The sequence below is a fragment of the Silurus meridionalis genome, chromosome 3 (assembly GCF_014805685.1).
Source record: "Silurus meridionalis isolate SWU-2019-XX chromosome 3, ASM1480568v1, whole genome shotgun sequence".
In the NCBI taxonomy this organism is placed as follows: domain Eukaryota; kingdom Metazoa; phylum Chordata; class Actinopteri; order Siluriformes; family Siluridae; genus Silurus; species Silurus meridionalis.
The window spans coordinates 11,339,235-11,358,107 of NC_060886.1; the positions used below are offsets into that span (position 1 = coordinate 11,339,235).

At 37.9% G+C, this 18,873-nt stretch overlaps 1 protein-coding gene across 2 annotated transcripts in view; it reads right to left on the reverse strand.

The window, feature by feature from the left end:
* The window catches only part of klf12b (Kruppel-like factor 12b), a 36,353-nt gene that overhangs the window by 16,436 nt on the left and 1,044 nt on the right, over positions 1-18,873 (reverse strand). For both annotated transcript variants that reach the window (XM_046844915.1, XM_046844914.1), the window contains exon 2: positions 3,011-3,093. In XM_046844915.1, the coding sequence (XP_046700871.1) occupies positions 3,011-3,076 (66 nt within the window). In that variant the 5' untranslated portion in view covers positions 3,077-3,093. The remainder of the gene's footprint in view (positions 1-3,010; positions 3,094-18,873) is intronic.

An 18,873-nucleotide genomic window follows, 5' to 3' on the forward strand; every position in this document is an offset into this window, starting at 1 on the left:
GGATTACAAGTTTCATTTGACTGGGCAGGAAGAAAAGCTTGAGCGATTCTCTGAATAAAGACTAGCCCTTCACTCTGATTAGCAGGACACTGTGGCTGGCAATGGCACACCACATTTTTTCAACACAATAAAAATCAATAAAAAGGGTATTTTCTCACATGCAAGCACATTTGCGAGTGTGTATTTTCTAATGCATATTTTTACTTTATAGTGTAAATCTTTTATTCCCATAAAAGTTTATAAACAACCTGCTTTTGTTACAACTAAATCAGATTGTGTGGTGGTCTGGGAAATCCATCATTGTTGCAAAAGATGTATGAAAACAATGTAAAATAATTTGTATTTCCTTTATAGACCTGCCTATAGAATCTAACTGCAGAGATCGTGTAAAGTAAATCCAGTCTAAGGAGCATGGCTGTAAAAACAGGTACTCTGTGTAAAGATAGTGTTTTAATTTCTTGATTGTTATCCAAACATTCTTTCTCTAAACAACCATAATTAAATGAGTAAAGCCCTAAAAGATTCAGTCTGCAAAGGGTTTAAATATGGGCTGTGAATATATCAACTGTCCACAGTTACCATCATTTACATTGTGGAGCTGGCAGTGAATAAAACTCTAATATTTACATTTTTATAGAAAAACTGGGAAATTCAGTTGAAAGAAAAAAATGAATCAAATGTCAAGCATTTTTTATTAAGACAAGATGAAGCATTAGTGCATCATTGCTGTGAATGACACTTTCATTAGGAGATGAGACTACAGAGACTGATGTGGTAAACACTTGACAGTATATGATGAAAGAAGTCACAAATTGTTGTTTATTATTTGTATTTCATTTAATTTCATTTAATTCTTCAACTTGTAGTTTTTGTAAAACTTGTCCATATTTCTCCATGTGATGGGATTTTGTTGTGAGTCAACTAATTGCAATGACAACACCTCTGGCTAACCACTCAGAAAAGACTGAGCAAATGCAGCAGGAGTATTTTACCACAGCCTTAGTTGCAAATGTGATGAATAAATTCTGGTGTTCTTGTGTCTGTGTTAGAACACAGCATGTTTTATACAAAATAAGTGCACTACAATCTGGCAGGAGAGGTTAAAGGCACTTTAACCTTACTGAACTCTATTTCCAGTCTACCGAACTGCAGAAGATGTACTCTTAAGATTATGTTAAGCACCCAGGAGATTGAGTGTGTTATTGTGAATGTGGGTGAGTGTATACAGTATTTGTGTATCATGTGGTTACAGCCTCCAGAGAAGCACCGTCACGTCTCTCTCGTTCTCTCTACACAGCACTAAAGTCTGAGCTTACTGAAAATAACAATCCACATTATCCACGGCTCGTTCAGCTATGAAGCAATTTGTTCAAATGTGTTAACTGATCAAAACATTACATTAAACACTATTAATTAAACAAAACAGTGCAAATGGTTTGTGGCCTGTGCCTTTACAGAGGTATAATGACGCTGTTATTAGAGAACAGGTTGTTTTAAGACACCACCATGAAACCACGATGGAAAACTTTTTTGTGTGTCAAAAAAAAAAAAACGAACAACAACTGTGAAATTCCTTTTAAATGTTGCCTAGAGTAACCTGTTTTCAATTTCTACCAAGTGAACACTGCTGTAAATCAAAAGGCTTGTGGGGAAAGCCCAAACAACATGCCTGTCACATTTCCTTCCCTTGTTTGAATGTCTTCTTAGCAAAAAACAGCCGCATGTTTTCAAACCTCAGTCAGCCCACTCTTTCGCAGCTCACCTTCTGTCTCACTGCATCGTACTTTAATTTGAGGCTAGTGTCTGAGGTGGAGCTTATTTATATTAGCCTGGCTTTCACTCCCATTTCCAGCTCGGTCTTGGCAAGTCTCCACTCAATAATATAAAGACCACATCTGAAAGTTGGGATCCTGGTGTGGTGTAATGTCCTTTAAAGGGACACTGTCTGTGTAGCACACCTCCCACTATAACTGATTGTGGAAAAAAGTGAAAGCTACCAGCATGTTTGTGTTTAAACAGTGTCCTGAAGAAACCACCACACAGACAGAACTGCTTCCTCTCATTAAATGCTCAGTGTGCAAGATGAGTTGTTTCTAACCATTGTAATTTAATATTGTAAGAAATTGATTACTGCCTTATCTTGATTGTCTTTCTTGTTAAAAAAAGCAATAAAGCCGCTCCAATGGGAATAAAAATCATGCACTATCATTGTTAGGAAGAGGGAGTAAGTTTGTAGGTCATTTCACAGTTCAAGATTTCTCTGTTCTGGCATTGAGGTGGTGGAATGAACTTCCCCTAGATGTCTGAACAGCGAAGTCCCTGGCTATCTTCAAGCGACGGGTGAAGACCCACCTCTTCCTGAAACACTTAAACAAGCACTTTTAAAGGTTTGCTTTGTCTAAAAAAAAAAATTATAAAATCCTCTCAACAGAGCTGTGGGCTGATTTTTCTTAAGTTTTTAATGTAGGGTACCAGTGTAGATTTATTCATTGACTTAACGCACTTTTTTATGTCGCTTTAGACAAGGGTGACTGCTAAATGCCATAAATGTAAATGTCTTCATATCTTCATATACTTCTAGGTAACAATTGAGCAAGTGACTGGCACACACACACACACACACACACACACACACAAACACTTGATGACATGAAAAAAAAAATAGAATGAAGAATAAGAAAGGCGGTAGTGTGTGTCTGTGCATCTGTGTCTGTGTCTTGCCAAGACAGCCTGCCTGACTGCAAAGGGCCTGACAGGAAACCCTGGGAGAATTCCTGCTTCAGCTGTGAATCTCTCCCGATCCTACAGCTCCATCAGAGCCATCAGGGCCATACCCCTCCCCACACATATTCCTTGAACTCTTTTGTACCAATGCCTGGGAGTAATTAAGCTATCACAGTAAGAAAACGGAGCTTTTTGTGTGTCAGAGCACTGAGGTGTGGGGTGGTACACTGGATAAACATAAAGGAAAAAGTGATATAGAGTGTTGTGAAGAAAAAAGGCAACTTACCCCTCTCTCAGATTCCAGAGGCTCTGCTTTGACTCGGACTGCTGGCATTCCGTCAAGCATTAACATCCTGTTATTGATGGAGTCTATGAGGACAGACAGTCAGAAAAAGAGAGACAAAGAAAGAGAGATGAGATTGGGGTAAAGACGTGTTTACCACGTCTAAAGCACTCGTTTGTGACCCCTCAGTTTTTTCTCAATAAGGAGGACTGTGACTCACACTGAAAAGAAAACATTGAATACAATGATATTTGCTGCTGATGGCATGAAGGTATGTAGTTAGTAAACAGCTTTATGGCCTGTAACAAAAAAACACATCTGTGATGCTGCTTTTATTACACGCCTGTTCAAACGGTGAACACAGATGGTTCTGTGTTATAATAGGATCATAGACACTGGCTGAGATGAGAATAATTAGTCAAGATCAATGGTAGGACAGTTGAACATGTGGTTTACCTTTTTACTAACTAAAAGACTTGCCTGAAAACATAATTCATTAAAACCCCTAAAACCAGCACATAAACAGATCACTGACAATGTAACAGTACATTGTAGTGATGTCAATATTTTTATGATATTTTTTGTTTAAAAAATAAATCTGCACTGCACTGCACATGACAGATAACTGAACATATACTAAACATTTAAACGACATATACATTTTATTTGAACTGAATTTGTTTGCTAAAAATTTTTTTCCATTATTTTCATGAATAAGGAAAGTAAGAATGAAGGATATATAATATATGTGTGTATCAAGGATTACTTTATTATATGTATATATATATATATATATATATATATATATATATATATATATATATATATATATATATATATATACACACATATTATATATATATTTATATATATAATATGTGTGTGAGGTTACCAAAAAAATATTATGTACATTTCAGAGTAAAAGGCCTTGAATGTTGATGCTAACATGTCCTACAGTTGTCCCAGTTTTTTATTATTACTTACAAACCCTCTGTCTGTATAAAAGCAGGTTTGGAACAGAGTATGCTACTACACCGTCTTAAGCAACATTTTGACAGTATTGTACTGCAAGAAGTAGTATATTGCTTTTAAAATAGTGAGAAGAAGACAATTAAAAAAGAAGACAGACAGACCAATATAGCCCTAAAAGTGTAGGTATTTTCTTTAAGGAAGATGCAAAGAGAGCCAAGGTGTCAATGAGTTTCCTACACCATCAAAAGACACTTGGAAACTAGAGGAATAACTTATATAAAGAGGTCTGGCAGCCCCAAAGCCACAAAAAATCGGAAGACAAGCTTCTGAGAGTCAAAAGCTTGCATGAAAAGGGGTTCACAGGACAACATCTTCAAGAACAGCTTAAAACTGGTTAAAGTAAATAAGTCTCAGTTTTAACTGTAAAGAGAAGAATTCAAGCTGCAGGTTTGACAGGTAGAGTGACAGGGCAAAAGTCATTTGCTAAGATGGCAAAATAAGAACAATTGGCTTGCCTGAAAGAAGGTCTTACGGCCCAAAAATCTAACTTTGAAATCTTTGGTTTATCATGCTAGTACTACGAGTAAGTTAAAGGATGGTTCCTCTGTGTAAGACATTAATTGTCAAGCATGGAAGAGCAAGCATGATGGTCTGTTTTTTTTTTTTACTTAAACCAGTTAGTGATTTGAATAGAATGAGTGCTACCCTAAACCAATGCTACTTCCACAGTATTTTGCAGGGCAATTGAATTGCCTCGAGTAAAAACATCTAGTTGGTCAGGAGTTGGTTGTACAGCAAAATAATGACCCAAATCAAACCTCAAGGCTATGTCTAAACTACTGTACCTTAAAAGGAAAGATCAAAATGGTAGTCTTCAAATCGTGAAATGGCACAGTCTCCAAACCCCAATGAGCTGATTTGTGATGAACTGAACAAAAGGGTGCAACACATTTGTGGGAATGGCTGCAACAATCGGGAAGAACTTTCCAAACAATATATAATTTCCATTGTAGAATTATTGTAAAAAGAATGCCAAGAGTGTTTTATATTTGTTTGTGTGTACAAAGACTAGGCTGCATTTATACTACCAGTTTGAGTTGTTTTTATTCATTTTGAATAATTTTTTGTAGTAAATTTTGTATAAACTTAAAAATATATACAATGTATATACTGTTTACTCTGTATGTGTGTTGTGTTCTTTGAGATGCTTTTCTGCACAGTTATGTGAATTAGCCCACTTATCAGCTCAGATCTGGACACACTCCTCTGGCCTCATTCATCGCTTGCTCATATCTGCTTATTGCTTAGGTTTTCAAAATTGTAATTAGGTTTTTTTTACTACTCTGTGTTGTACATGTACATGTTCTGGGATTTGTGTTTAAACAACAATAATGTTTTTTTCCCCATACAAACTATTCCAACTACGTACATATCGCACAAATAAGACAAAGAGGTTTGCACTGCCTAGCTGACCAGCTCCATGACACACACACACACACACACACACACACACACACACACACACACACACACACACACACACACACACGGAGAGAGAGAGAAAAATATATTAACAGAAATAAAAAGAAGATACAGCCAACAAACTGTCTGTAACCACTGTCAGGATTCACTTGTCTATAAAATGAAAACTGCCCTAGGTGGCTTTATGTTGGAACAAAAGGCTGCAGTCTTTTTTATCACTATTCCCTCTGGCTTGAGCCTCGCTGTAAGAGGCACTTGAAAAACAGAAAAGTGAAAAACGCATCCACCTCCCGGCCACGACAGCTAAAGACGAGCAGCAAGACAGGTTTAATGAACTGGTAGAATCTGATTACAAGCTAATATACTTCTCAGAGCATAGCCACAGTGGGAAGATGAAATGGTTTAGTAGTCCCACTGAGGCCATCTCTTTCTCCATGTCTACTCAATTCGTCATTTTTTTAAGCAGCAAAGCATAGAAACCACCCCTACATCAGAAAAAAACTGACAGTATTCAGTAAAATCACAGGAGATGCATTAATTACTAACAGCTTTTAAAGCTTTGCATAGCATTACCAGTCATTAACATGGCATGAATTAATCAAACACAAGTGATATTCTGATATTCTGTATTCTTAATTTAAAACTCAACTGTAATTTCTCACGATATGCATCTTTTGGACACAAAGTCATGAAGCCAAAGAGAATATCAGATAGTCAAAGTTAATTTGATAAGCACAGCTCACATAATACTGTACCTATACAGCATACATGCAAACAGTGCATCTAGAGTGGTGGTGAAAGAATGAGGCTGTATCTTTTAGACACAAGACATTCATGGAAGTAGCCACTGAAAACAATGCGAGTGTGCCTCAGGAGGTGGTGTCCTGAAGTAACCTGCTCCCTTATTATTTTAGCAGCGGCATATGAAGAAATGCAAACACAGCAGATATGCTGTAAACATCTCCATTACACTTCACTCCTGCCATAGGCCACAGCAACAGTCCAAATCAGCAACTGGCCCAGGTTGTGTTAACTTACAGAGAGCCATCCGCTAAAAAAATTAACCTTAGCACACAAGTGTGAAATTGGTAGTTGCCTAACTGTCAGCCAGCCAAATGACTCAGATCCAGATCCACTAAAGCAATTAGTATGCCTTAATATGGTTAACACTTCTGGAGCGTTCCATAACAGTAACCTATAACAGTGGTCTTAAAAGGGTCTTGTCAAAAGAATGCAAGCGATGCATCTAGAAGTGACTTTGCTACATAAAGTTAATGGACCAGATGGCTATGAGCAATTGCTGTAGATGACATACTGTAATCAAAACAAAAGAACTTACAGAATTTCACTCACAAAGCATTTGAAGGAAAGATCATGTTTAAAAAAGTAGAACATTAGAACAAAAATAGCTAATAAAATGGAAAGTCTATCAAACACTGGGCAATTTCTGTGCATTATTTTGTCCAACACCTTACACCTTTCTCCAAAAATGGTGTAAATTAATGCCATGAGTATTGCTTGGAGTTGGAGTGCCAGGTGTGTCTTTCAGAAAGAAAACAGGATGCTTTTACATTGCCAACTCAAGTTGGGTTTTTTATTCATTCTGGAATATATTTTTTATAATAATTACAAAGTGTGCAATTATTCTGGCACCATTTTAAGATCTTAGTTAATTAGCCTGCTTTTGTGATGAAGGTCTGGCATTATGACTCATCGCACATATATCAGAAAGACATACACTTGTTTTACCAAAGTAACTCAAGATTTTAAACAAGAACTTTGCGTTCCTGAGAGTTCAACAAGAGTTTAACAGGTAAATATGGTTTAATTTTTTTTATATGTTTTTCTGTTTTGCTCAACATTCTGTAAACTCTAAAGATCATGTAAAAATCCAAGGAGATCAGTCACTTCTAAAACATCAGCCAACCGATACAAATAGAAGAAGTTTGCAACCACAAGCACACAACCACACCCAGCCAAACTGAGTGATGAACCTGATGGTCACCCTGAAAGAGTGACAGCATTTCTCTGTGGAGGGAAAATAACTTTCCAAAAGAACAACCATCTCTTCAGCACTACACCAATCAGGTCTGCATGGTAAAGTGGCCAGATGGAAGCCACTCCTCAGTTAAAGGCACATGACAGCCTGCCTGGAGTTTACCAAAAAAAACCTGAAGGACTCTTAGACCATGAGAAACTCTTTGGCCTGAATGCCAAGCGTCATGTCTGGAGAACATCAGACACCTCTCATTACCTGGCCAATACTATCCCTACAGTGAAGCACGTTGATGGCAGGCTGTGGAGATGTTTTCAGCAGCAGGAACTGGGTGACTAGTCAGGATCGAGGGAAATATGAATGCAGCAATGTACAGCAACATCCCTGATGAAAACCTGCTTCAGAGCGCTATGGAACTCTGACTGGGGCGACGGTTCATCTTCCAACAGGATAACAACTCTAAGCACACAGACAAGATAACAAAGAAGTGGCTACGGGATAACTCTGTGAATGTCCTTGAGTGGCCCAGTCAGAGCCCAGATTTGAACCCAAATGAACATTCCTAAAGAGCTCTAAAAGTGGCTGTGCATCCAACCTGATGGAGCTTGAGAGGTTCTGCAAAGAAGAATGGGAGAAACTGCACTAAAATAGTTGTGCCAAGCTTGTAGCATCATACTCAAAAAGACTTGAGGCTGTACAGGGTGTCAAAGGTGCTTCAAACTAATTTCTGAGCAAAGCTGTGAATTACTAAATTGATTTTGTTTTTATATATATAATTTGGAGAGATTTCAAACACACTCCTTTTAGGTTGTCATTATGGGGTATTATTTGAAGGATTTTGAAGAAAATGATAAATGTTATCCATTTTGGAATAAGGCTGTAACAAAATGTGGAAAAAGTAAAGCGCTGTGAATACTTTCCAGATGCACATGCAATGTTTACATATATTTCTATACATATTCAGTTGTTGTTCTTTTTTTTTATGTATACACTTTTTTTATCGTCATTTTTTCTTTTGTAGTTGCATAGCACTGTCTGACTATTTTCCATTTTCCATCTCACAGGTGCTTTTGCTCAGCAATTTAATTCACACAGGGAAGTGCTTTCAGTAGGCGGTTCCAGGTGTGGTTAGTAAATTGAACGTTAATGTCAGAAGTGAATGCATTCGCAACTGACACAGTCTCTTATTACATACAAAGCATGTCCCCCCACTAATCTGGCTGTAGTGAACATTTATTGTGATGAGGATATCTTCAGGTACTGGTGGACCAAGATGATGTTACCATGGCAACTTAAGTTGGAGTGCTGAGAATTGCTGTGTCTCCAGATCAACACATAAGCCTTACCAGTGACCAGAGACCTTGATGTCTGACAGGCAGAAGCTTGCTTTGCCTGTGAACAAACCTTGTATTTGACATTAATTTGCATCATATGCCATCACACTTTCACAACAGTAATGGTAAATAGATGGAACAGTAGATAATGAGGAAACCTTTGGGTGAGCTAACCACACAAAGATCCCACAAAACATCTCAAATGGGAAATCAATAAGGAGCACAAGCATTTGGTTGTTTCGCAGGAAGTCATTTGAATACAGTATTAACATAACTGAATAGAGCACTGTTATGCTAACTATTAGCTTTTCTTTCTCATTAGCTTTTCTTTCTCCAATAGCTCACTATTAGCTATTTCTGGACTCAATAGATTGAGACCTCTGAAGAGAATAGGATATAATGGGAAATTATTATTATTTATTATATGAAATGATGTATAGGAAATGTTTTCATCAAATGCATGCAGCAATTTAACGGTTCTGTTGTTTGGCTATAAATGAATGTGCTACATTTTATTAGGTGATGCAGTGGGAGAGAAAATTGGTTTGGGTAAAAAATGTGCAAATGGTTACTCTTTCTTTTAAAAGAGAATCAGCGATCAGGCAGCATTTCCCTGAATTCAAGTGCAGCACTTTAAACAATATGTGTTGGCTTGTAAAGCAATCAGACATTAGTAGACTATGTAGTGTAGATAATAGATAATCAATTAATAAATTAGTGTTAATGAAACGTTAAGGTTATATTTTAATTCTAAAATGTACATTTTGACCCTCACCAGGAATACAGTTTGTACCAAGCATCTCTCTATGTTCCAACAATGCTACAAAAGCAAAAAAATATTTGTTGTTATACAGCAGAGATAAAGCTCATCTTTCTATTTCACCATGGCTGTGAAATGAAATGGTGATCCCAAGTGTGAGCATTAGTGTGAACGGAGGCGAGTGTTCAGGCATCTTGTTGCCATGCACCACTAGAACCAACCCCCAAGAGGCTCATGAAAAGAACGAGAGTAATTCAAATTGAAATGGCCAATGGGAAAAGTGATTACCCAGGACTCATTCTGGCCATATGGGAAAGAGAGGGAAGGGAGGGAGTAGAGGCTGATGGCATTCCTGTGACCACTCGTCGTTTCAGCACTGTTCTGAGGATGGATGCTGATGGGGGCCAGTGCATTGCATGGACAGGAATCAATGTAGACTGGAGCTTGGCAAATGACAAGCGGATCAATACGAGGTGGCAGCCCGGGACACAAAAGCGTGACCTTCCTGGATCCAACAGTGACCCCAGCACATAATAATTTAAAAGAGAACTGAGCATTCAGCCCTCTACAGCGAGGGGCTCGCTGCATTTTTTTTCTATTCTTGCCAGACATTAATGTGTGCAAAGTCTGTTGAGTAAACTGACATCTTTAAATGACAGCATCGTATGGAAATATTGCGGTTAGATGTTCTGTTCTTTAGAATTTAGGTGTGGAAGGTGACATTATACAAATGGCTGTGTTCTTTTTTTTTTTTTTTTTTAGATAAGATATTGAGGTGTTTCTTATTAAAAAGGTTTTTCCCCATGTTAAGCCTCCTAAGTGGGCATCTGAATGCCAACCTAATGCATGACCCTGCTACCACAAGCCAAGAGGCTTAACAGAGCAAAAAATAAAAAAGGATTCAAGACAGGAGCAATTAAATGATGCTGCCCTATTGTAAATATACAGTTTACTCTGATTTATACTTTGAGTGTGCAATATATCTTATTTAGCACTATTTAAGTTCAGAGCTTCTCTGTTGTTGTCTTGTTAGTGGATTTATTGCAGTGGGTCTCTTGCTTCTTAAAATTAATTTTTTAATCTTTCTCAGTATAAACAGCATGTGATAGTGAGAGATCTCTCAGAATAGGAGGTAAGGGCTTCCCCTAGCTTGCTCTTTATTGTGTCTAAAAGAAAGATTAGTTCAAAAGCCACTTCCCTCTCCAAATTCCCTCCAAACACCCCAGTATGATGATTCAGCCTGACAACAACATCAAAAGACCACCAAAAGGAGCTGTTCTGACCACTTTCCTGTGTTTCTCACAGGAACTTGCTTTTAACAAAAAAGGGGTATAGTCGATTCATTATGTGGCAATTGCCAGGCTAATTCTGTTAGGTTATTGTTAATTTATAAAGACCTTGTCACCACTGCTAGCACCACCCACATGTGGCAGTAAGTCTTCTACTTTTTCCCTCTCCCACAGATCACTTTAGAGCTGTCCATTCAAATAGCACATGCCAACAGATCATGTCACTGGAGGAGTGGAACGACTGGGTAAAAGCTTAGCACAAGCATTAGCTCCTACTCTCAATGAAGCCAAATTTAAAGTGAACTTCCATAGACATTGTGTAATTTATTTTCCACACACGCTTCGTCCACTAGCATTTCAGGGACCCTAACCCCAGCCCTCTATACTCTGGTGGACACTTTTTCGTCTGTTAATCTTTTCTGGCACATGGTGAATGACTTCAGATTTTCCATTTCATAAGGAGCATTTTCCTTGGCAGGCAAGTCACTCCTAAGACTTTGGATGCTTTCGGGACATTTTTGAATTGAACTCAAGAGGAACATGCAGCCTCAGTCCCAGTGAGAGTTCTTTTTTCTTCTGTGTGTGTGTGTGTGTGTGTGTGTGTGTGTGTGTGTGTGTGTGTGTGTGTGTGTGTGTGTGTATCCTCATCTCTGCACTTTACCTCAGGGGACCCCCTAGCTATCTTCTCTTTTGGCTAAAATCACCAGTCACAAATCATGTCCTCCTCGCAACTAATTGTATTCTCATCTTGTTGCTTCCATTAATCCAATAACTTTGACAAATGTTCTCCTACTGAGAGATAAACTGGGAAATCTTTAAAAAAAAAAAAAGAAAAATCCAAATAAACTGTGAAAATGTGCTGGAAGTGATGACTTTATCCTTACAGGCTTGTGCTGGAACCTGGCAAGGGTGTAGTTTAGAGACATTGGAGTGCAGTTTAGGTACACACGGGCTATTTTTACCCTGAGCAGTAAACACAATAAGTGGACAAATTGAACAAAGCCTTAGAGCTCATAACCCCCCCACAGTAGTACTCTTTATTAAAAAAAAAAATACAGATACCAAAATAGCACCCCTGCTGCGCATCACTTTTCTCAGCATCTCCTGAGGCCGCAAACACCTGATAGGAAGCAGGAATCCATTCATAGAATACTGATACTGGTGTTAACATTAAGTAGGCTCTCTGTGGGGCTGACGGAAGTGCCTGTAGTCCAGTGGATTGCCCTTGGGCTCTGGCTATTTCTGCATGGGGAGATCCTGTGTCAGTAATTCTGTAGGGGTGAAATGGTCACTAGGATCATGCACACTCACTGGGTCTGTACTCAAGACAAAGTGTTATAAAAGTCACTGTTGAGACCAATTCTGGTCTGATGATAAAGTTTTATACTGATTAATGAACCAAATGTTTAGAGCTCACTGTACTATTCATTTCTAATACAGTAGTTGGGAACGTGGGTATCTGATATCTTTCTTCAGAATTGCTTTGTGGTGCATATGTTTACATTCATTAGTCCATGCTTGGGGCATTGAGTAAGCACATAATACCAACAAAAACTTTTTTTTTTTTTTTTACAATCAAAACAAAACTCTTTGCGGCTGTTTTTTTTTTTACATGATTTATAAATTTTTCATTAAAACGTCAGGCTTCCTTATAATTGTTTCCTTTGCTAAATTTGGCTGTGCCCTCTGCCTGCACTCTCCTGCACAAAATCCCACTGGTTTACATTTTACACACACAAACATAAACACAACACAAAGTAGTTGTTAGTAACTATAAACTGTACAGTGCTTCATCCCTACCAGCAACCTATTTACAAATGCCTACAGTTCAGGAATTTTCAATAATCTGATTCTATTGTATATGCAGCACCTAACCTTAAAATAGTTGACCAGAAGCACATGGGCCCAGCTATTGCTTCATGCTCCTTTTTGTTTAAGTGCAGGGGTATCAGTGGCTGGTACGCTAAAATAGATCAGACACGAAAACCTCAGCTGCACTCAGACGTGTGTGGAAGCACAGGATTGATCACTATGGGGAACCCCGATAGCAGAATGTGGTGGTGGAACAGACAACCTGGACTGGATCAATATAAACTGATCAATCACTGACATGCACCCACTGCTCCTCAAGCCATTGGTGCAAGCCGGCCTGATCTGTAATGCACTGCAGCACACTAATGAACCTCTCTGTCTTTCTCTCGGAAAAAGGAAAATCTGCTTGTGATTGCGATCCTGTGTAGTGGAGTCTGTTTTGCACTATAATGACACGCTTCAACACAGAACCTGACTTATTGAACACTGAGTTTCCTTGAGCCGCTGACAGGTTGCCATGATTAACGAAGCAGATTCATAATGTCACGTTCATTCACATGTCATTAATCCCTCTTAATGAGCTCAGACCAATGTAATTAGTCATGTCACCAACATGAGCCTGTAAATTTGACAGGTCTCACTACCAGTACTGTCACCCACCATTGACTGTAAAACATAGTTTGCTCATCTGCAAAAAACACTGGTGTTAGCTTACTATGCTTTGGAGTAAAATATTTGTTTAATCACTACTGGCTTACAATAAAAGAACTGATCTAACACTGTCTTAATTAGTTAAGCACATCCTCATTCTACTTCAATGAATTCAACAATCCAGTGTTGTGTTTCACAAAGAAAGGACACAGTCCTAAATTTGTAAAGGTCCAGACACTCAGCTGTCCCAATGTTTCTGCTAAATACATTTAAAACATGGTAAATCTTTTCCAGAAGCCATCTGAGTGCCAGGACCAGCTGTAGGCTGCAGGGGACTCATTTTTTTTTAAAGAAAGGTAACACTTTCATCCAAAGCAAACACAATCCAGAGCACAGATGTAGAAAACAAAAATAATGTGACACACTCAAGCTGTGCTTTCGTGCATGTTTTTGAAATGCGTCTAAAGATAAAACCTTTGTCAGGGATTATGCAGTATCTACCCTATTTTATTCCAATGTGTTTATGTATTACATAAAAGTGAATATGAAATAAAGTTAGTTTAATAAGCCAAAGAGCACTGTGATAGCCTGAGTAGTTAAAGGTCAAGGAGTTCTAATTAAAGGTTAAATGCCTTCTGCACATCGTTAATTTGAGTAAAATTAGTTACTGACTTTATAAGAACTTATGGAACAGATATAATACTTTGCTTTAACTGGAATCAATCATAATTTTTTATGCAAAAAAAGGGTTGTGCATAATTTAGGGCGTCTGTGTGTGCAGTTAAAGAAGTTCAAGGTGGAGGTGGTGGAGTTTATCATCATCTGCACAATAAATAAGTCTTCTGTCTGCATCCCAGTCTTAATGTGTAGCCCATAGTCTGTGTTGGCCATATCTTTTTAATGCCTCCCCCCAATAAATATACACACATGTACATAAAACCACACACACTCTCACCCACAAGCATGCGCTAACACATATCTACTGTCACCTTAATGTGTGCAGAACACTTACATTTACTTCCACAGCCTAAATATATATATATATATATATATATATATATATATATATATATATATATATATATATATATATATATACACACATATATACATATATACGTTTCAGCTCCTGCACCATCTCATTTCTAGAAATGCAGTTAAACACAGGGGCAAAATCTTTCAATAGGCAGTGCACACTTTCTTCCAACCCACCCACACACTGATTGAGCACCAAACCAGCTGATTGAGCAATGCGGTATACAAGAACACTATAAACACAGCTTCCCATTTTTCACACAGCTCCTGACAGCCTACAGCTACTACATGTAAACATGTTCACTATTTCAAACTGTGGGCTTACTTGTGTTACGTGCACTCGTTTTTTTAACCCAACAACTACTGAAACAAGAAAAGAACACCACTAAGACAATAAGTAATATTGGAAGTTTTGCAAGAGTATTTTTAGCGAAGATATTTGGCCCAATCCAGAACCAATTAATACAAAAAGCAGCTGTGTTTATGTTCATGCTTCACATGGGCTGACTCCTGTTTCCAATACAGATTAGATTCTCAGATTTCCCTGAATATTCACTATTAGAGTAAATGTTGGGGCTAGTGTGGGATTCAAAAGTGAGAAAAGTTAAACCTCTTAACAATAATACACATCCCCTCATTAAATTGATTCCACATGGTAGCTTAAAGCCTCCTTACACATAGCTTAAAGCCTCCTTACATATTTCTTCTGGTGCTCTTAAGAGAGCTCTAAAGCTATATACATATGACTATAGCAGTTATACAGATGCTTCCACTTTCTCTCACATATGGACAGCTTTTTTTGCTTGGAACAACACAACATGTTAATGTTGTCACCGAATCAGCGACTACACAACACGTTGCATTGCTAACTTCCCCATAAGTCCTCTCAGGTTTCAGCAACCAAACAGACGAGGACCGCGAGTGCATCGTCATGGCAACGCAAGAGTGACTACGGTAGTCAGACGACGCCTTGTTCAGTTTCTCTGGTCTTCCTGTTTCTGACAGATTCATACTACTCTTAATCTACAATTCATCAGGCTCTTTTATACTTATTCTACATGGGCTGGAAGAATATGAATTTTATAGATAATGGCATTTAATAAAATTAGATGGTAAGGTTTGTTCAGTTAGTTATAAACCTCAACATTTCAACTGATAAGCACAAATTGGTAATGAAACCAGTTAACATTTTTCTGTATTGCTTGTTAGTAAAAGAGCTGGATTTATACTAGAATATGAGTTTTATAAGTTTGGTTCCTGACCAAAGGTAAAGTGAATGACAAGATTTACTAGCTTTAATCATGAAGCTTTTGGAGATGAACTCGAATATAAACAATTTACTCTTTACTCTAAATGTTTGCAGTCAGGCATGACATGATATAAGGTGCATTTACACAAAATAACACACATATATATAGGCAAAGGCGAGTGTAGTAGCTTATATCCTAATGGCTGTGATGTGATAGAACACAACCTCAAGAGTCCTCTGTTTTTACAACTTAAAAAATTAATTAATAATAAAAACTGAAACACTAAGACTATTACTTCAAATATCAACATCTTCTGACACAAAAATAGGGGGAAAGAAATATTAGTTAAATGGTAAATATGGTTTATATTCGTTTATGTTCCAACATAAATTTACATTACTTTACATCTCACAGCCCCAGTTTCCAAAAGCTAGATTCCATCAAACTATCTGCAAGGCACAAATATTTGTATTTAAACACCATCTATTGCCTGCTATAAGCAGAAATGTTTAACATCTGTTTAACATATAAAGCAAATTGAAGAAAAATTTAGCAGGGCAAAACTGAATCGTTCCCTAGACACAGCTTTATGAGAAATTGCCCTGCGCTATTGCAGTCGTTTGTTGATGTATGAAAGTAGTTCATAAGTTAGCAGCTAATGTAGCAGTGGAGGTAGCAGGTTTTTTTGTGGGGGTTTTTTGTTTGTTTTTTTTCAACAAATGAATAGGTTTAAATAATAATAAAAGAATAAGCTTAAAGAGTAAATAGGTTATTAAAGGTTATAAAAAAAATATGTAGACGTAAAATAAAATAATATGTATTTAAGGCAGAGATTATTGAGTTATGTAATACTATATAGTGTATCACTTTTTATATTTGCATTTATTTTAGGAAATTAATAGCCACATAAATTCCATAAGATTGATAAGTGGTTCAGATCACCACAGGTAGCAAAAACTCCTATAAGCATAGTATAGACTCTCCTGTTAGCATAGTATGGTTTTATTAGTATTATATGACAAATTGTATTAGGTCAAAATTGTGGAAATATAATATTTTCCTAATATCCTTATTCAATACTGCTATTGTGTATAGCAGAATAGAACTTATAGATATTATTAAATTGCAGTAATATGCGGTATAAGATTTTAAGCCATTTTCAAAGTAGACCTAATCCTTAGTTGCAGTGAATATTGATCTATAGCAGGTAAATAATTGTACTATTTACATTTGCCCATGTAGCCCCTCCATGCTTCGCTAACTGTGTCAAAGTTTAACTGGCCTCTCTTTCCTCCACAGCTTTAGTAAACAAACTCATGCTGGACAAACAGGTCAAGGGTTGAACACACCACAGATCACACACAAGAACATTTTGTAAAATGTCAAAATGAGGAGAGGACCGGAAAAATGAGAGAGTCACTTCAGCACCCAAATTCTTAAATATGATGCTTATCTCTATTGTGTGCCAAGCTCGTGGATTGCATCAATGCAAACATGCTAGGTAGTCTTATGTTAGTAACAATAATTGAAGGTTAATAATGACATATGTAATGATCTCATACTAATTGGTAGCTTCTACCTTTCAGTGATTGGTAACTAAATCTTTGACCTATACCGTAGTTAAAAAGCTTTGACGACTTTACTATTCAGTGGCCTTGGCAAGCTGTCCTAATTTGCCTAATTTTTGATTTCAAACCATGCTACATTTTACTATTTTGTTCTATTATTTCTACTACTTGTCTATTATAAAATTAGATTTTCCTGGGAGTGACATCATTCCCTCTGCTGTTTTGGGTGTGTATGCGCCTGACCCATTTGAATGTGTGACAATAGTGAAAAAAATATACTCAGCTTCTCCCATGCTGTAAGTTACAATTATCTTTCTTGTGATAAAGATTTTTTGGCCCTTACTGTGAATCACACCAATTACTCAGGTTACTGTGTCAATCCAATATACACTCCTTAATTCATCATTCCCTAAAAAGAACTGGATTGTGTGTCGTATTGTTTCCACCGTACATTATAAAAGCATCTCTTTAATCATGGTGTGTGCTTTCCCTCAGCACCTAGTGCTGTATATTTGTCACTTAGGTTGGATTACCACAGTTCAGGGTCAGGGGTCATCCATAGATAAGCCTAGTTTGGTGTTCTCTTGCTGTAACTCAGCCCTCGAGCCCTGTTTGCACCGAGGATGGAGGGCGCTTTTTATGGATTCTACCAGCTGACCCCTCTAGTGAGGTGTCCTTCTTCAGGCAGTGCCCATCAATAATCTACACCCTCTCAGCCTAACCTGACAGACCTCTGGGCAACACAGAGGTGGTTAACTTTGAACACACCTCCCCCCAAATGAGGCCACACTTTAGACTCCAGACTTTAAATGGAATCCTGCAATGCAGCTGAGTAAACTGGAAAGCACTGGAGATAAGAACATAAGCAGACCTTCTTCTCATGATTGTGTGCTACTATTGAATCCCCATACCTGGTTAATTGCTATCTGGGAACCAGGGACAAGACACTTCGATACGCTACTGACAGAGACAAGGGCAATGGATTTCTTTCTTCAAAGCATTAGATAGATAGATAGAAAAGAAAGAAAGAAAGAAAGAAAGAAAGAAAGAAAGAAAGAAAGAAAGAAAGAAAGAAAGAAAGAAAGAAAGAAAGAAAGAAAGAAAGAAGGTGAAGTTGATTTGCATGGATCAGAGTAGATGTAATGTAGAGGCCAATGTAGAGTAGAATATCTGATCTTTTGTGCAGAATAAATAAATGATTTTGTATTACAGTATCTCCAGTTTCAACTTAGTCAGTTTTCAAGGGTCTCAGAGCCAAGATTTTAAATTCAGAGCGAGTAAAAGTTAAATAGGACGTAATCTCTCTGGCTGAAAAGCCTTAAGCAGCAGGGGGCCAGCTAAAGCGACCAGTTGCCTCACAGTTCCAGGCAAGCAGTAACACAGGGCAAAGTCCCACAGGTCAGTACACACTGACACCCAATGCTATCCTACAGCATAGCCCAACACCACTTCCTGTGTACAAATGACTTTACTGTCAACTCTGGCCAGGTTTGCTGTAATTGAAAAGAACAGCCACAGGCCAGCCCACAGCCACACTGACAGCCAGCCATCAATACCAATGACTGTTCCCCTGCAAGTGCCAGAGAGCAGATGACATCCAAGACACCACCCTTGCAACACCCAGGCTGTCAGCCTCCACCCCACACACACACACACACACACATACACACACTCTCTCTCTCTCTCTCTCTCTCTCTCTCTCACACACACACACACA